General features: G+C 39.8%; 1 protein-coding gene across 1 annotated transcript in view; it reads left to right on the top strand.

The window, feature by feature from the left end:
* Positions 1-5752: 5752 nt before the first annotated feature.
* Positions 5753-20092, top strand: part of TSPAN14 (tetraspanin 14) — a 23579-nt gene continuing 9239 nt past the window's right edge. The window contains exons 1-4 of the mRNA XM_009332679.1: positions 5753-5833; positions 13375-13425; positions 19082-19228; positions 20090-20092. The exon at positions 20090-20092 is cut by the window's right edge and continues 159 nt beyond it. Of these exons, the coding sequence (XP_009330954.1) occupies positions 5753-5833; positions 13375-13425; positions 19082-19228; positions 20090-20092 (282 nt within the window). The remainder of the gene's footprint in view (positions 5834-13374; positions 13426-19081; positions 19229-20089) is intronic.

Below are 20092 nucleotides of genomic sequence, written 5' to 3'. Positions count from 1 at the left end.
AGAGATCTGTTATCTGCCATTATTTTTCTAGTAAACCAGGGATTAACTATTAGGAATATCTGTCTTGCATCATGAGTTTCTCAGGTTAAAAAATACACTTTTGTTGAATAATCCTCAGGTTTCCTCTAAGAATGAGCAAATATTTCTCTGCTCTTCTGGACTGCAGCAGAAGTAAATACGCTACACTTGTATTCCTTAAGAGAAGCTTGTATTTTCATTGTGAGGCCCCAGTCAGAGTTCCTTGGAGACAAAATTACAAAAATAAAGATGACGCATGCTTGCAGGGAGTTCCTGAATCATCCGCAGGGCTACTATCTCTGTTTCCAGGAACAGATTAGCCTGTAAGAGCTCCAAATCCTGTCAGTTTTTCTTGCCTTTGTGTTGCACCAGCTCAGTCCTTACACGTGAAGATTTGATGACCAGCACCCAGACATTACACTGAACATTAAGACTCCCTTGGTGGTCAGCTGCTCTCTGGGATGTGGAAAGAGCAGTCTGTAGGTGCCTCTTAGTTGCTCCATTTTCAGAAGGTCCTAAGAAAATCTCTGAACTATCCCTGGTCAGGGATAAGCCTGTCCTTCAACTTCACAAAAAACCCTCTATTGATTGAGCACCTCCAAAGAATATGACAATTTTTTTTTTAATAGCACCACGTCTTGAATGAATGAACTGATGCTTTTTGATATAGATTTGGTGTTGATGGAGTAATGGAATTAAGTAGTCATACCAAAACAAACGGTAGGCCAAAGCGCATCTCTTGCTGTATTTTAAAAATTATTCTTGCTCCTCAGTACGTTCTTCTTTTGGCTTTGTTGATTTGCTTCACCAGCTTCATATAGACGTGATGCTTTGTAATGATGAATGATGGGGGGAGCAGCCAACAACTTAGAAAATGAAATTTTTTTTCTTTGTTTTTTCTTGCCTCAGTTCTGCCTCTGTTCCCCCAGCTTCATCCATTTCAGTGTGTTAGCTTCAAGTGTGGTGTATCCTGTGGTGCCGGTGTAGGCTGGCATCGCAGGGGTGCTGCATTTCCATGAGCACTCTCAGAAGCTAGCACTGCTTCTGGCCTCCCATCCTTGTTCTCCTGACTGCACTCACACTGGCATTTGTGTGGGCTCTGGGGAGGCTTAAAACTGTTTTCTTCTTGGCGCGTGGTACAAGATCACAGGATTGATCTGAAGATTTGCTACACAATTAGCTGTATGATTGTTTGCTCCACTGAGTAGGATGATTAGTGGTTGTAGATTTTAGGAGGGGGCAGGGAAGGGGATCAGGACTATGTATGGTGGCAGTACTGGCCAAACCTGGAACTTCAGTGTGACTTAGGTCTGCCTTGTAGAGTTAATGCCTCCTGAGGGTCAAAAGGGTTTGTGGACCTAGATCCAGAGATATGCATTAGTGTTCCAGTTGTTCTTGTTCTAGATTTAACATCTTATCTGTGAGGTTTTCCCCTGCATATCCAAATTAGATTGTTTACTATATTACAGCTTCTGTTTTATGAGAGTTAAAATCTGTAGAATATGAATATCACTGCTGTAGCATTTTGAAGGTTAGAGTGGAATCCGTGGGTGTAGAAATGCTTTGGAAATGGCAGTAGCCTCTTGATGAACAGCTACATTTTTTTTTCCCCCTCACTAAAGCTGTAAACACCAAGACAAAATTATATATTCTACTAAAGCAGCAGTGCTCTGTATTTAATTTTTAGAAATTCCTGTTGTCATGAGTGGGTGATAACTGTCAGCTCACATAATGTGATTTGCTTTGTCTGAAACACAGTAGAGAAAGTTACTAGTCTATGCTGCCCACACACTAATCTTCCAAGTGTTTTGTAGTATTGGCTAACCATAGTTATGTAGCCTGTGATGTAAATTAAATGAAATACTGGTGTAGCAGATTTCTAGACTGGTAACAGATGCCTCCTGTGTTAGGAAATGCGACTGCTTTTAGTATAAACATGGGGAAGGTGGCTGTGTGACCTTGAGTGGATTGCTTGGTCTGTTTATTTGTAGGGTTAGGGGAAAAAGTCAGACACACCCACACTTTAGATTTATTATGTCAGAATGTCACTCCCACACCAGTAGTGGTTATACTGCTCCATACAGTGTTTGGTGGTCCCTCAAGAAGAAACAAAAGCCTCCTGATGAGGATGAGCAAAGAGAGGAAGTCAAATCTGCTCTTAATGTAGGCAGGTGTTTCAGAAGGCAGCATCTGTCTGGGGAGCCGTGTGCTGTTATAGGACAGCTTCTTGCAAGGAGGAACCAGTACTGGTAGCACAAGGCCCCCTGTCACTTCAGAGCATTAAAAACAAAAAAAAAGGCAGCATAAAAAAAAAGCATTTTCACTTTTCATTCTGTGAAAATACTGTGATTGGTATTGACTGGGGTATCTTGCCAGTTGTATGGGGAAGTGGGGAGAAATGTCTTACAAGCTGGTGGTCAAAACGATGAGGTAGGAAGTCCCAGTGCCAGGGAGGGCAACCTAACAAAAAGTAAGACTTCAGACTATGTATTTTAGGTCCTGAAATGGTATGCTTGCTTTTCTGCCTCAGACTATATTTTAAGCCTCTTTATCTAGTAGAACCCCATTTTTATGGAATTTAATGACGTGCTAGCTAAATGCCACCTGCTGACTCCTCTTTTGTACTGGTAGCAGCAGCAAAAGCAATGTTTAGTAGTAGTATGTGCATTTTACTGTTGCCACTCCTGTCTTTTGCCAGGATCCTGATTTCCATGGGGAGGGAGGTAGAACAGTGCTGGAGGCCTCAGTGTGCCTGCATGTGGAGAATGTTTGCACTGGCAGCCAGTGTATTGCTGTAATACAGGCTTAAACTGATGCAAATGGAGTCTTGGACTCTGCTCAGATTAGTGGGGTTCTGCTGTTGTGTCCTAGCGTCCCCTTTTCCCGAGACCCATCAGACTTACTGACTTGGACGAGTGTATGACTATTGATTGTTGAAATACAAATTGCCATTTGGAGCTAGAGACTGAAATGAAGAAGTTGGGAAAACTAAGTGTTCGTTCCTTCTCTTGTATTCTCTTAGCTGCAGGCTTAGAAAAGCATGTCAGGAGAGTGGTGTTTAAACAAGTTTTCTTTACTGTGTCTCGTAATAGTAAGATTCCTAAATGTCTGTGAAGCTGGGTGGGTTGAAAAGGTCAGTAACTAAAGCTGAACCAGGCCACGAGGAAACAAAACTGCCTACATCTTAGGAATGTATATTGCAAAACTCAGCTTATGCATATGACTGGGTCACATCTAGAAAAGTCCTTTCCAGTCACTGCCTGTACTGCCATCAAGTACAATTTTCTTTGTTTTAACAAAAGTTAAGCGTGTTTTGCTATAAATGAACTGTGAGCATTAAAACCTAGTTAAAAGGTAAGGTTTTGGAAAGCAAAAAAACTTGTTTTCAGTATTTGGTTAAAACTGTATGGAAATCAGTGTCTGAACTGTGGAAATACCAAGCTCAGGTGTTAATGGTGAATGTTCACGCTGTCTAGGCTGACAAATTTTGCAGGTATTGTTTCTGTAAGGATGTGCAATATATCCTTTAATCGTTCTCCAGACTCCGCCATTTCTCTGAAACCAGCTAAGTAGCTCATTCTGTGTGTTTAGTCCCTTTACTGGGGCTATTGAGGAAAAAATGTTTTAGTTCTGACTTAACTCAGTTTTACTCCGTCTCGTAAGGAATTTTTACTCCATCTTGTATGGAATCAGGAGGAGTAGTACCTTCGTTTAATGATTTTTCTGTTGCTACTGTGCCTGTCCAGGTGCACTAATCTAGAGTTGCCTGTGGGTAGTGTATCTTAAGCAACCTGCATAAGTAGCATATATGTGAAGGCTACTTAGGTGATGTCTGGCTTTATTATATACAAATTAATTTACTTCATGTCAAGTGGATCAGTATGACTTGTGTAATACCTACCAACTTTCCGTAGGATCTGAAAATTCCTCTTACACAGGAGGAATGTTATGCAGGCCATCTTAGCTTGAAAAAAGCAGAAATTATTCTCTGTCCATTAGTCTTGCAATCTTACTTTGGTATGCCAATTCACATGATTTTCCCATTGTTTTTTCCGTAACTACTTAAAGCTATGGAGTATTCTACCAAAATGTACTCTCCTTAGATTTTCTACGTGGTCTCTGCATTTCTGAAAACTATTTCCATTTGGTTGGGCAGCAAATAAACTTCCTGGCTGGGGTTGAAGAGGGATGGGGGAATGTGTCTGGACCAAGGAGGGACTCTCAATCTGCTTCCAGATGGAAGCCAAGCCTAGCGTGGGGAGACCTCTGGAAGGAAAATTAAAGTCTGTTTGGGATCTCTGTCTATAGTCTCTTGGGCTGGAGATGTCGTTGTGTGTCCTTGATCTGTGTGTGTGTGGTTTTAGCCTCAGGGGGGAAAAAAGTTTAAGGCAAGGCTTGAAATATTTGTGTTGAGATTTCAAAAAATAAGCTCCTCCAATAAGACACTGATGGTAGTACTCCATAGTTGTCCTGGCTAAAGCAAACTGTTTATTGTATTGAATGGGAGTCTCAAAGCTGACAGGTATTTGGTTCTGTTCCTCCTTTCAGTGGGATTGTTTTTTACACCCAGGTGCAGACTGCCTTCTAAAAAAAATTAGTTTCCCTTCTCGTGGCTGTGGATGTGGTGGAGATCTTCAGTTCTCCGTTCTGTGGTGCTTGGTTGCAGACTTTGCTGGGTAGGCTTGGTTTTTTGCGTGCTGTCTGTGAATGTCCGTGTCAGCATAGTCCTTGAAGTCTTTTTCTTAGTTATGAGGTGTTTGAAAATTCTCTGTGCTTGCGCGTCCCTGTTACAAGCCTTTCACTGACATCTTATGGGAGGAAAACATTTACCTCCAGCGAGTGGAAGGTTGAAATGTGGAACTGCTTCTTGTCTGTCATAGGCAGCACTCGTGTGGTCAGTGCTCTAGAATGCGAGGGCTGTGTGAGTGCTTTGTCCTCCCTGCTGCAGCTCTTGATCTAACAGCTTGTCCTCTGTGTTGGTTTTTTTTTTTTTCCTGTGCATGGCATTTCTGCAGAGGTGGTTTAGTTATGATACTCTGAAAAGCTGTAGTTCTCTGAAATATTTGAGCAACAGTTGCAGTTGAACCTTATCTCTAGTGTATGTAAGGAAGCAAGAAAACTGAACTCTGCAGAGCAGATCAGCTGTTTAATGGTGGGGCTTTTGTGCTTGAGAATAAAACCTCTTATGGGGTACTGATTTGCTAAAGAAACATCAAAGTATGGAAAAGACAGAGTACAATTGCCAATTGTATTTAGCAATCTGTATACACTGAGGTTTTCCAGGTAACCACTTCTAACTTCTTGCTAGCTGGGTTGTTGGATGTGCAATCCACAGGGTGTGTGTTTAGACTTTTGCATAAGACCAAGCAGCCATCTGTGTAAGTAAAATGGTTTTGAAGGAGTGAGAAAGCGGATGAATGTCAACTTGGTGATGCAGATCTTCCTAGGCTAACTATCGCTGGTTTCCTTTTCGGGTGTCCCTCCCTGTTACCATATAAGGGTGCTTAAAGAAGATAGAATTATTGAGCAGCAAATACTTAGAGGGAGTTTAGGGTCAGCAGAAGTTTCTGAGCTGACTTTGAACATACCTCTGAATGGCATATGGTACAGGTTACTATAGTCCCTTTCTCAACAGAGCAAAAGAGATCTGGAAAAAAATCCTTTATTCTTAAAATCTTTCACTGCCTAACTCTTCTCATGCTTTCTCTTCTGTGCAGACGCCGTGCTATAGAAGATGCACTATTACCGATATTCTAATGCAGAAGTCAGCTGTTGGTACAAATACCTGCTCTTCAGCTACAACATTGTCTTCTGGGTGAGTACAAAATGTAGAGACTGAAATAGTTTAGGCATACCTTAGTCTTATTAACTTCCTGCGTATTTCTTCAAGAGGACAGGCTGAAATATTTACTTGAAAGGAGGAAGCTGATGTATGGTATGTCTCGGGTATTTTGGAATTGAAGAAGCCTATCCCATGTGAGAAAGCAATTATTATTGAAAATTATACGGATAATGATTCCTCACAATCTTTCCCTTCCTTGCCCCTTCCTCCTATCTTACCTTCTGAGTGAAGATAAAGGACTGAAGCAGATAAAACTGGTTTTCTTTTTTTTTTTTAATGGAGAAAGGAAAGATCTGCTTAAAGGATTTGTCAAAAGAAAATAGTATAGCCTCTACTGTTGCTGACAAGGCCTTTGTCTTTTGAATGACGGAGGCCATTAAATGCTGGTTGTGTTTGGGCAAAGGTTAAAGCTAGCTTTCTTAAGGGCACTTAAGTGGTATGTTAAGTTGCTTCCCTGTTAAGTCTCTTCTAATATCTCCTTTCAGATCATCTTTGATCTCAGTGTTGGGGTGGTGTAGCTGTAAATACACTATGCAGAAGAGAAGAAAGGAACTGCTCCAGAGATGTGTCAACAGCTGGCATTACAACATAGTCAAGATCTTAAATGTCATGCTCTGTGGGCAGCAAAATTGTCTGATACTGTCTTGAAATACTTAGCTAGGGACTAGCCTGCCTATAATGTTTGTTTAGAATTGTGAGTGCGAAAAGGGTGCAAAACCAGGTGTGTGGTTTTAGATGTGTGTGATGGTCAAGATCACTGAAGCACCTAACTGCCTTGGAAAAGGTGGCGATTCAAAGGTTAGTGCATAGCGTTGCATTAGAAATAGTTAACATATCTGTGAGGGGGAGGTGAAGGTAAGGATGCAGTTCAGATAAACTTGATAATTCATTTCAGAACTTGCAGGTCAATGTTAGGAGTTCGCTCCTGAAGTCGTGGAAACTGCAGTCATGGAAAGGCATGGGTAGTCATGGAGAAGTGCAGATACAGTGACTTGCCCGGTGCTAGCAGCTTCGATTAATGTTCTGATTCAGAGTTGAAATATTTCTTAGTATGGATAGCTGCTTCTAAAGATGTTTAGATTTTTTTCAAAGCCGAATGGATCAGATAGTAAGAATGAAAGTATCGTATGTGGTTGAAGCAACTTGTTTAAGTTAAGAGTAAAAATTGATTCTCCTGATCCTGACTTGCCTGAGGTCAGTAGACATGCTAGAGAAGACTATATTAATTCTGCTTGTTTACTGTGATTCCTTAAACCATGTCAACTTTTTACTACCTAAAATTTAAGATATGCAGAATTATTACTCAAATCTGTATTTAACTTCAGTAAAAAAAGGGGGTTAGTGTCTGAACATAAATTGCAGGCTTGCAGAATCTTGTTCGTACTTGTCAATAATGACTTGGTATTTTGCTTGATTAACCCATATAAACTTCTGGTAAACTATGTTGGCGTTTCTGCACATTTTGGCTGCTTTGGCAGTATTTAAGATAGAAAATAAGCTTTTTTGAAAGCTGCACGTATGATGGACAAAACTCTGAATTAATTTAGAATCATAGAAAAGCCTAGGTTTGATGGAGCTTCTGGAGGTCATCTGGCCCAATCTTCTGTTGAAAGCAAGACCCATAGGGTTCTCAAAGAGAAGAGCTGGGAGTCTTGTGAGCTTCTTACTCATCGATTTTCTGCTGTTTTCAGCCTAATAAAAATGTTAGAAGGCCAGGTAATACTGAGACTACAGTGTCTGGATATTGCTGTTGAAAACCACAGAACTTCTTGCTACTGTCACCACTTCTTGTTTACTAGTGCAATGTTTTTACATGATACAGTAGCATTAAGCCACAGGGGGAGTTCATCCTTGCGTGGATAACGGGACAGAAAAGCTGTGTGTGGCTTGTGTAGAAACTTTTTTCCAGTAAGGGTTGATTGGCTATAATATTGCCATAGTGCAAGTGCTCTTTAGTGATGATTTTTTCCCCCTAGCAATTGAGGATTGCTGTCATGGCCTCGTGTCAAAAAGTATGTGCTCAAAGGCCGTCAGCTCTGTAGTTATTTTTCTTCATCTGTGTAGCACAACTCCCGTGTACCTGTAGTGGAGTGTGGTGCAATGAGGAGTAATATCCATCAAGCTGGTTTTCAGAGAAATCACTTTGTAACTGGGTAGATGCTCTTCAGCAGATAGTGTGGGGGATATGTGAGAAATTGGCAGACTCTCTTGTTCATGAATATATTAGGATTGTTCTAGGCATCTGCTTTTTTTTCTAGTGAGTGTCTCACGAAGTGGGGTCTGTTACTTTTTTTGATGGGTAAACAACCTTTGAAAAACTGAATTTTTTTGTCTTTACTGGGAAGACTATCAAGAATTTGCCTCTACTTTTTCACAGGAATTAATTTTATCTCTTTCTATTTTTTTTATTTCCTCATGTCATTACATTTAACGTTTTCAAATTTCTTTTTTTACTGTATTCTCTTGAAATTAATGGTGAAATCCAAGGATTTTTTTTCTCTTCCTTAAAGAATAATTTTTAAAGAAGAGATGCAGAAAAATTGAGGGGAATTTGAAATACAGCTTGTGTGTTTCAGCTGATCTGTTGGCTGGAGGAATTCGTTTTCTGAACAGGTACTAGTAGTCTTGGTAGCTTGCTCAACGAATGGTCTGAGGCTTCTGCTGAGAAGTTATCATCAGGCTGACCTAGTAGATTACGTGTAACTACAGGTCTTTTGATAAGAGTGCGGCACCTTTAGTTGTAGAACAAGCTATGTAAATGTCGAGTGGGAGGGTAGACAGTCCTATAGGCAATGCATGAATCATTTAGCTGACACAGTGATTCAGGAGCCTGTGACATCCGGCTGGCTGGGATGACTAGTCTAACTAACAGTCTTTTTAATTGGACAAATCCATCGTGTGTAGAACAAAGGAAACTTTCTGTGTGCTTTAAAAGAACTGAAGGACTCCAAAATCAGAAGGGAAATGTAACCATGACTGGAAAAAGCAGCATTTAAGGAGGGGAATGTTAGTCTTGATTCACTTTCCTTGGCTTGCAGGACAGGTGCTTGTGGGAGCTTGTTTTGTGAGTGAGTGTGTTAGTAAGGGTGGCCACTATATAATGGGTGTGAAGGATGTATTTAGATAGGTGTCCAGACAGCCTTTTCCCCCTTTAAGCGGTTACTGGAGGCATGATGGTAGCTCACCCAAGTCTCAGCTCATGACACAGTTTATTCACAAGCCAGGTAATTTGCATGTAAATAAAAAGTTGCATTTGTTCTTCTGTGACACTTACTAAAGATGCATGTTGGCTTCCCTTCTGTAGCTCTAGAGATAGTATCAGTGACTGTATAAACTTTAAAGTTAAAGCATATGGTGACTTAGTGAGTAGTTTACAGAATATTTAAACTTTTTAGTGGGTGGTTACTTCAGTTTGTGTCATGTTTCAAATACAGTTCACATAGATTGGGGTGGAACAAAATCTTGAACTCAAAGAGGACAAATATGACTATTTTAATAATGGCAAGCTGACAGTTTAATCAGCCATTAGAAATCTGTAAATCTTCATTCTTTGGAAGGGTTTTTTTTTTCAGGTGGGCAACTTGGCAATAGAAGGTTCAGTTCTGCTGGCTTTGAGTTAGTTGTGTATGACTGGCTTGCAAAATCACTTCTCTATTCTTTGTGCTTGGCTTTCCCTTGTAAGAAAGGGAATGGAGGTCCTAAGAAGGCTCTGTCTTTCTAGGCATGATTTTAATGTGGAATTACTTTATTTTCATCTTGCTTTTTAAGCATGCTAATAAGGTTTAACTTCTCCAAGTACACTTGTTTTAATGAGTAGTGATGAGGCAGTATTGCAACCATTAAGATAGCCCTGCAGGGAGTGATAAGAAGTTTAAGTGAAATTACCCTATTACAGCAAGACTGGACCTCCTGTTGAGTTTTAAAGTTTGTGGGGTTTTTTTTTCCAAATAGCTTCATTTGTCATAATGAAATTAAAAGACTGCAGTAATACAAGGTGAAGAGCTTGGTTCTGGCACCTTTATGTTCTGAGTCATTGTGCAATTGAGTGAGTCTTTCTATGAAAGCCCCAGTGGAGGGAGGAGGCAGGGGGTGGACAACTGACCCCAGGGGGAGTGCAGGGGTGCCCTGTCTTGGGGTGCAGGACTCCTCTATGCCTTCCAGCCTGCACTTGGGAAGGCCTGGCGAATAAAAGGAGGTGCCTCAATCGCCTGTCTGGTGATTGCTTCTTTGTCTCCAGTTGAAAGATGTTTTGGGGTAGCCCAAGAATTGCACCTCAGCCAGGACATGGCTATTTCAGTGAACGATTGCATGTGTGCTCTGCCAAAGCCTTTTAGGTTGCATGTGAGCTCACTGCCTCTCAGATGAATTGAGAGGAGAAGGTAAAATAGCTTTTAGCTGCTGTCACCTTGATTTATCTTCTAATGCTCTGTAGCTTTGTGTGTGGCTCTTAAGGGTTTTTGGAGGGGGGAAAAAACTCAACTTTTCATTCATGCTATAGGAGATGTGGCATTTTTGCCCTGAACATGATGGTGAAGGGCAAAATTTCTATTAAGCTCTGGAAAAGAATTCTGAGCTCATTTTTGAAAAGTAAGAGGAGACCCAGGCTCGCATAAGATTTTCTTGGCTTTTGCAGTGTATGTTGTTTTTCAGGAACATCTAAAACAGTAAGGCTGTGCCAGGAAGAGGAAAGAATCCACCACCAGGTGGTTTCCTGACCCTGAGAGGAAAAGTCTGGGAAGAGACAAGGGTAGGAAGGAAGGGCTGTAGGCTGCTGATTGCTCCCGCATGGGTGGAGCTACAATGTAAAATAGGATTGTCCACGGGGGTGGAAAAAGTGTTCTCTGTAAGAGTAACATTTTGTGCTTACAAAAACTGAGTGCAATAGGAATGCATTCCCATTGCTTCTAATCAGACCTTGAGGCAGGCTGACCCAAAATCAGTTTGTGTGCAAGGGTTGTCTTGCAAGATCACTTTTTGCTGCAACCTAGATTTGAGAAACAAATTAGACCTGTTTTCTCAGTTACTAGGGTGATTCTAATAGCATAGTCAAAGGAATTCAAAGTGTGGTTGGGATGCTTAAGCTAAGTGGTCTTGTGCACAGTGTCTGTGAGTTGGTGTCAGTATTGTACGTCTCTTGAGCAGAGCTTACAGGTTGATGCAATATGTTAATAATGTGGATTTTTCAGCTCTAAAGCAGGAAATGACCGAATGCTGGTTACTGGTTTTAGTTTCCTGTTCAAAGGGGTGCAGCTGAGCTGCTTTGTGTGTGTTTCCATCTAACCTTCCACGCAGTATATGGCTTAAATGACTCTATGGCATAGAAGTGAGTTGTGTAGTCCAGTTTGTTCTTGCTTACACGTCATCCAGATTATGGTGAAAGGCGAATTTCAAAATGCTTCTCTTCTGAAATAGCTAGCTTGCTCACTCTCGCTCTGAGAACACTTTCAGTTAGCATTGCAACTTCTCAGCTGCCTGTCTCCCATTTACGTGGCCAGGTTAGTTCAGTGAGCTGATGAAGGTTAAAACTTCTCTTTCAATTCAGGCTGGATCAGTTCCCTGGTCTGCCTCATAGCAGATTTAAACCATAAGATTTAGCAGTAATCTGAGTCAATATTCTGTTTATATCCATGTGTTTTTTAATAGTATTTTTGAAGTAGTGCTTTGATCCAAATCATCACTTTAAATGAATTTGGCTTATTCAGGGTCTGAGATGAGTAGTCATTGTGCTGTTGCTTATTGAACAACATCTGGAAATTTAACTTATTTAGCACTGCTTTGCCCAGTTGTAAATCTTTCCATGGATTAGTAGTGGATTTGGTTGGTTAATCTGTGTGCTTAAGCCCTAAAATATGGCATATAATACTTCATGCCTAGACAGAAGTGTCTAACATAATTTGAGTAATTTTTACAGGATGACATGAATGACACTTACAGCCCTTTTTGGCTTTTCTTTCCCCCACTCCCCCCAGCAGAGTAAACCCAGAACAACTTCATTTGCCCTGAGTGCAGTTTAGGGTCAGCAGGCAGTGAACCCAGCCGTACTTAAAATCTACACGTATATTTTCTTGTGTGACTGTAAAAGGGTCCCATTGCCTGTAATGCCTGTTTAGTTCATGGGAGGTGCTACATTTCCTAGAGGAAAGGGCCCCTTTTTCAAAGCGTTTTTTTCATTGGTTGGGATTTACTTGTCAATGTGTGTAAGGCTTGGGGGGTGGGAGCAACCTCAGTCCTTTATATAGAATCATTTAGGTTGGAAAAGCCCTTAAGAGCATCGAGTCCAACCGTAAACCTAACACTGCCAAGTCCACCACTAAACCATGTCTCTAAGCACCATGTCTACATGTCTTTTGAATATCTTCAGGGCTGGTGGCTCAACCACTTCCCTGGGCAGCCTGTTCCAATGCTTGACAACTCTTACGGTAAAGAAATTTTTCCTAATATCCAATCTAAACCTCCCCTGGCGCAACTTGAGGCCGTTTCCTCTTGTCCTATCACTTGTTACTTGGGAGAAGAGACCGACTCCCACCTCGCTACAACCTCCTTTCAGGTGGTTGTAGAGCACGATGAGGTCTCCCCTCAGCCTCCTTTTCTCCAGGCTAAACAACCCCAGCTCCCTCTAGGGTGCTCTAGACCCTTCACCAGCTTTGTTGCCCTTCTTTGGAACTGCTCCAGCACCTCAATGTCTTTTATGGTTACATGGACATAGCAGGGTAGAATGCCATTTTAGGTAATGAGAGTGAGCTGCCCTCAGTTTGTAGAGAGGTCATTTTAGTTTGATTATGGAAATTGGATATTAAAGACAAACTGCCTGAGAATGGAGAAAGGGAACAAAAGACTAGAACAAAGATCTCTTGCTCCATTTGGATGAATATAATTCAGAAATATTTATTATACAAACATATGAATTGGTGAAGGGTTTGTACGTTGTCAATTAGATTTGTTGCTTATTGAAGTAAGTGGATGGACCATTACTCCAGCTTAATTCAAAAGGGCTTAAACAAGGTAAGGATTCAGAAGGCAAACTGTATCTAGTTAGAGAAGAGGCTAATATAATGAGCCTTGACACTGAGAAGTTATGAAGAGTTAAGCATGGCTACTGTCTGGGGGTGGTACTATAAAGTGACTAAATAGGGAATAACTTCAAAATGCATTAAATACTCTGAAATCTTCATTAGTGTGCAGGCAAAAGGTTTAGAGCAAGTCAGTGGACAAGGATAACTCCCACTTGCATGTTACTGTGTGGAATTGTTCATGTAGTACTGTGTGCTTTTTGAGTAATCACGAATAATCAAATTGAAATATTTTAAAAAGTAGTTTATAAAATGCAAGAATGCTATGGAATAAAAGCGCTCTAAATCGTTTTTGCAAGAGGTTGACTCATGGGGAGGAATGTCCCATTCTATTGTCTGAGATTACAGACAATATTTGTTTTACTGGAGCAACAGTGCTACTGGCTAAGTGTTTGAGCATGTGTTGATTAGTATATCTAATTCACTTTTTTCTTTTTGTTTTAGCTAGCTGGGGTGGCCTTCCTTGCGGCTGGTCTGTGGGCATGGAGTGAAAAGGTAAGGGTAGAAATGGCTGGTTTTTCTTTGTTTGGTGGCTGCCCTCTGCTGCCCTCCGCCCCCGTAAAACTACTTCCTCAGGAAGCAGCAAAGGTTAAATGTAGCATCTGAGCTCAGGACCACGTTCAAATGATCTAAGCTGAGTTCAGTTGGAGTTTCATTCTTGTCCCTGATCAGGTGTTAAGCTGTGGCCCTTGGTGTTTAAATGTTTTTTGTAAACTTGTAAGAGCAGGATGCTAGGGAGAATTTAATCTTTATGAATAGTCTTTATGAATAGTCTTTATGAACTGGTTCTCTTTTGAAAGCATGTTTTCTAAAATACAGTTATGTACCCACCTCTTTTTCTTAAAAACAAGAAGCGTTTGGGAGGAATGTAAAAGATATCTCTCTTTATATTTAAAAAAAAAAAAAACAAACCCAAACCATGTGTCTTTGGGACCATCTTTCTGTAGTATTCCAATCTTCAGGCCACCTGTTGTCTTCCACTTTACTCCCCATGGAGTTGCTTAAGTGATTGTGTCTTTGTGTAGAGGAACAAAATTGGGGAACATGATCTAGCTGAATGACACTCTTATTTTTGGCAAAGGTTTCTTTCAGCTGAATAACTTTCTCAATCAGAGGAAGTCTGTGCGGACATGTACCTATAGAGTTCTCCTGTTACAAGAGGAGAGATGGTATAGGTATGGAAATGACTGGTCCACCCCCTTGTTATGAATGTGAAAGCACGGCTTTAATATGACTACAAGCAGTAGGAAAAAGTGACAATTACTAGCAGATTTACTGATCTGCATCTTAATTAACAGTGGAGGGCAGGTGCCCTCACTGTTCAGTTGTGCTGCTGAGTAGGAATACTTTAATTACCATTGTAGTAACATTTCCTGAATCAGAGTGCTTATACGTACCAGCTACCCACATACAGAGAAGTTCTGGGATTCCTCCACTTCTTGGAAGTGAAAGAGTTTTATGATGATCTTAATGCTGAGGTATTTATTCTCCTCTCCGCTCCCAATGTGCGTGCGCACATTCTCACAACTAGATTAGTGATATCATTGATACATAGCAAGCAGCCTATCTCCACACACAACTGCATTTACCTCCTATTCTGTTGTTACAAAAGGATTTTCTTTCCAGCCCGTTGGGGAGGGTGTTAACCTTGTCTTGAATTTGTATTCTCTCATGTTCAGACATTATTTTCTGTTCTGTAAAGAAGCACATAGGATCTGCGTGGTTGGAAATTACTAGCTTGCAACTACCTCCATTTGTCAAATGGACCTTATGGTATACTGAAGTTACTAAAAGGCAAAGACAGACTCTTTCTGTCTTTATTTCTTAAATATTGCCTGAACTATTTCTGCTCTCTGTCCTATCTTGCAAATAAGTGCATCAAAGCTTTTCCTGTGGTTTTGAACTTCTGAATGGCTCATGAAATCTGTACATTGTTTTTCATGTCTGTTGTTCTGTGCTATGTGGACAGTCTTTCATACTAGTGCCATTCTTCAGCCATAGTGCCTGTATGGATCTGTCTGTTTAGATAAACATCTCTGTGAACAATAGATGGGAAGTAAGAGAAAAACAGTCCAGAAGCTGTGCTGCAGTGGTAAACCCAAAGATAAACTACAGGTGGTGGAAGAGTTTTGAACATCCTGTCTCTTAGTGCAACATGAAGTACATTGGATCCCTTTGACTTCTCTCTTTCTTCTTGTCTTTTTCTTTTTCCACTAGGAATACGCTTCAGATTGATTCCTCAGCAGTCTTTTTTTTTTTTTTTTTTTCCTGGATATAAATCCTGTGCATCTCTTTTAGCTGATAATTTATCAAAATGAGAATGCTGGTTTGTGAGAAATGTTGAAAAAACTACATGTAAAAATGTTACCCGTCCTGATTTGCGTTACCTGTTTGAGTCAAATCCAGTCTCTTTGACTGGTGTATCTAATTGGCCTATCCTTACGGTCCTATAACTGGGTTTTGTTATTCTGAACAGTCATGTGAAAGTTAAATTGCATAAAATTTTAAAAGTCTACACAATAAAAACTGGATAGATTTTAATATCTGTCACCCAAGAGATATTGCAAAAATCACTAAGAGAAAGTGAATTATAATAAACTGTTAGTAGAAGCAAGGCAAATAACACTGAACCCTCTCGTCAGGAAAACAGTTTTCTATTGGTAAAACCAGTTCAAGAAGGACACAAAGGAAGAGCTGGGAAACTAGAGGCTAGTCAGCCTAACTTTATTCCAGCAAGTTCACGGCTAATACCAAATGGAGAGGGAGTAGTCAGCCTTCTTCAAAGCAAGACTGTTATTTAGAGGGACTTCAAAAGCATGGAGAAATGGGTTGACAGGAACCTTATGAAAGTTTATTTAAAAAAAAAAAAAAGGCAAATGCAAAATCTTGTGCCTGAGATGGAGTAACCCCATGTATCAGTATGGGCTGGGGGTTGACTGCCTAGAAAGCAACTTTGTGAGGAAAAAAACCTTGAGCTCCTGTTGATCAGTAAGTTGAATATCAGGTGTGCTCTCATGTCAAGGCCAACAGCATACTGGACTATATTGGCACCAATGTGGCCAGTGGTTGAGGGAGGAGCTCCTTCCAACGATATTCATCACACTTGAGGCTGCATCTGGAGTACCATGTCCAGTTTTGGACTCCCCTGTGTCAGGCAGGTCTTTTCCAACCTTAATTTATTCTATGATTAAGTGTACTTATTCTTTAGTCTGCTGATCTTTGTTTGTGTTTGTACACAGAGGTATGTAAACTGCCTGAGAGTATGTGCATGAACTTGCGTTATTATCAGTGCAGCGTGATATTGTGACAATCAACATCCAGTTTACGGAACTTCATTATAAGAAATCAACTCTGTCCTCGTCAGATGTATTTTGTAGTTTCCATACTATCGTATCTCAAAACAATAACTGGTTTGGCATTTGTTAATGGGCTGTATTAGAGATTTTTTTTTTTAAAGACAATCCCTCTGTCGCCAACACGCTTCAGTTGAGATGGTGGCATAATGCTTACAAACATCAAAAGAAAGTGGAAGACAAGTTAAGCATGTACAGTTGAACTCTTAATTCACTGTTCTAAGTGACTGAAAGGGAAGACTTAAAGGCTGAGTTTTATTCTTGGATTTTTTGACACTGACTTCAGGTATCAGACTTCATTTCTGTACACCTGTAGGAAATCCAGGTGCTGTTGTAAAGGGCAGCCTGTGCTTCAAAGAGCTTTTACCATCCTGCAGATGGCACAGGCAGAAGCATCCTTAGCGAGAAGAGTAAGGTGAAATGGGGTAGTCCCCTGAATTAATTCTCTTGTTTACTTCCTTCCTTCAGGATTTTTCACTTAACATCTTTTGTTAGGTAAAAAAAACCCCACAGTCTTCTTTTCAAAAGAGAATGTTGTAAACATCAATTGTGAACATGAAGGTTTCTTGTTGTGAACCAGCAACATCTGAGGGTGAATAATACAGCCCGGTTCCTGCCAACTTTTCTTCATAACATGCTTTGATCAGAGGAAGTTTTCTTCCAAAAGATGTTGCTTGAGCATGTGAGATTGTCTGAAAAAAAGCTTGAGTTTGGGTGTGGGAAGGAGGTGGCTGCAAATAATTGTCAAAGTTTCAACATCCTGGTCACATAGTATTTGGTTTCATAGTGTATTGTTTCTACAAAGACACTGAATTAGCCCAGCTAATCTTGGCGTGTCTTCCTTGATTGTGGGGTCTGAGTGAAGGTTTGATTAGATGGGACTCTCATAGTTAACTCAGTAGACCAAGTTTGATAGTTAGCTGTGAGGTCTTACAGTTTGTAAGAATGGAAATATGTCACTGGTGACACTAACTAGAAAAGTCTTTGCTTCCCAAGACTTTCTGAATGCTGGGAAATCTATAAACTGTGACCACCAGGCTATTTAACTGTTAGTCACCAGCTATTGCAAGGCAATTCTGAATTCTACAGTTCAATTAATTTATTCTTTTCATCCCTTAAACCAGTTTTGGTAAAAACAACTCTATTGTCTTGCTGTTGCCAATTTAACAGCTCTAACAAGATCTGTTGTGGAACACATTATGAAAGAAGATGAACTCCTGTGTATCACTATAGTACTGTTCATGAGTGTCTTTTCATCAGCTGATGAAGTTTCTCCATGTGCACATTTTCTTCTAATGCTGTATTTTGAAGTAATTATTTTTGTTAAGTAAGCATTTAATTACAAAGTGATATGGATTTTTCCAAGGTATTCTCTTAGGATGTATATTTTTTTGCACTTAACTCTAGCACAAATACCTGAGTAGCAAGATGAGAATTTACATTCCCTTGACAGAATTAGACTGCTTATATGAATTACTTTTCGAGTCTCTCTGATATCTTTCTCTTACACTAAACTTGAGTAAGTGTAAGAGAAAGATATGCTTGAGAATATACTTTATAAAGAAAAAAACAAAAGATAGTAAACTTCTTGTTATGGGGTATTGTGCTGTGTTGATTTTTGTTATTTCTCTGTTTTAAAGGAAAAGTATTTCCTTATTAAAATGTTCTTTGTATTGCTGATGAGTGTATGATAAACACTCAGACTATTGCAAGGCTGCCTGGATATCCCTACAAATTGTTCTCTAACTTCAGAGTTTCAGCTGTTTGTCCTTTCTGTCTTCTGCACGTTGCATCTTGTTCTTACACATTACATGAGAAGTTTGTGTTAAAGATACTGGATGGAATTTTAACGGTAGCTGGTATATAAACTTAATTTCTTTAAAACCTAATCTAGAAATGATAAGGGCTTCACTGTGTTAGCATTACATTTACATAGACTTAGAAATTCTGTCCCAAGATCTAGGCAGACAGGCTGAATAGGTAAGATTATTGTCAAGATAAGCGGTGTCTCTGCATAGTTAACAAAAGAAAATATTGCTGCTAAATTAGGCAAATTGGAGGTATGTTATGGGGAATAGATAACTACTTTTGGTGTAAGAATTTCATCTGGGGTGAAAGGGGAATATTTAGATTATACTTCTGTATTTTTGCAAGATTTTGGAGGAGCGTTCCTAAGACTATTCAGCACTAGAAGGGGTATAACTAAAATGTTGAGAGGAAAAATCTGCTTCCCTTGAAAACCAAACCAAGATTTTGTTCCTCTCCCTTAAAATGTCACCCATAACCTGCTTTGTAGTTAGAATGTCTCTCCCTTTCTGCCACCTAAACATTAGGATTGGAAAAATTATTTTCTTTGTTTTTTAAAGACTTTGAAATTGGAGTGCCCTTCTGATTGATGCATTTCAAGTCAATATAAAGCATTAATTCTTTTGCCTTGAAACTAAATGAATATTCAGTGATAGTATTGAGCTTTTGGCACCATCTTGTGGAAGCTTGTTTGGCAAATAGGCCTAGGAGAATGTGATCTGAGAAGCTGACTGCACTGGATTTACTTATTAAAAGAATTAATAGCTATAACTTTGCATTAATACTTCCTCTGCTAGGGTGAAGAAAACTTGTATTGTCAATAACCATTTTACAACAAGACGTTTCCTTGTGGGTTGCTGTTGGCAAGCTCAAGGGTTTGCAACCAATTCATTTGGAATCATGTGGAAGTCATGAACATCCAGAAGGAATGTTAAATGAAAAACATGCTTATAACGGTCACTTTTTTCTGTTATTCTGTTTTTCTCTTTCAGGGTGTATTGTCTGATCTGACGAAGGTGACTGGTCTTCATGGTCTGGACCCAGTGGTGCTTGTCTTAGTGGTGGGAATAGTGATGTTTACTTTGGGATTTGCTGGTTGTGTAGGAGCTCTGAGAGAAAACATCTGCCTTCTGAAGTTTGTAAGTAACATCATTATGTGAGTGGATTATTACGCCTGTGAAAGCTGGGAATGGTGGGTGAAGAACTAGTAGCAAACTCAGATAACTAATTTATAGAATTTGGTTTGTTACAATGTATATAGTAAACTTACTCCCCTGACGAGCCTCTGAGTAATGGTATTAAAAGCGGTGTAGGTTCAAACCTATGCATATTCTTCCCCTTTCTGGAAAACGTTTCTTCCCTTTTCCATTCATTCTGCTATACAGTGATGTTGTTATAGTATGTATACCAGAATCTAGCATTGTGTATGTAATATCACAAAATATGATGTTCTGGAACATATTTAGTCAGTTAGGAATTACTGAGAGGAGATGGTATAGTGGCTTAGGAGAACAAAATCCCTTAAAATTTTCTTTTAAATGTTTGGTGGGCAAAACTTGGGGACTTCGGTGACTGATGTGAAATCTCCTGAACAGCTGTTTTTATACCGAGGTTTCTTCTTTGCTTTAGATCTGAAAGCAGTTAAGCTGGGCAAAAAATTATAAAACAGGAAACAATCCAAGAAGTAACATCAAGACTACTTTAGCCCTGTGTTTTGCAGATTCTTATTTATTAATACTTTCACTGCTGTGCACAATGACTGTGGTATGGTGCTCATTTTACTGTCGAGTTCAGGTTACCAAAACAAAAAGATAACTCCACCTCTTGGGGGTTTCTTTACATTGTGTTCTCATTTAACAGGCTGTGTTCTCATGGTATCTGTACTGAGTGAGAATTTTAACCTAATTCTCTGTGTCTGTTTCTGGTGGAGTTGGAGTAGGGATGCATTCAAAGTCAATGGATATTTTCTAATTTGGGACTCTTTTTTTTTTTTTTAATAGTTC

Source organism: Pygoscelis adeliae, unplaced genomic scaffold (genome assembly GCF_000699105.1).
Source record: "Pygoscelis adeliae isolate BGI_AS28 unplaced genomic scaffold, ASM69910v1 Scaffold269, whole genome shotgun sequence".
Lineage (NCBI taxonomy): Eukaryota > Metazoa > Chordata > Aves > Sphenisciformes > Spheniscidae > Pygoscelis > Pygoscelis adeliae.
This window is presented reverse-complemented; position numbering and strand designations above follow the sequence as displayed.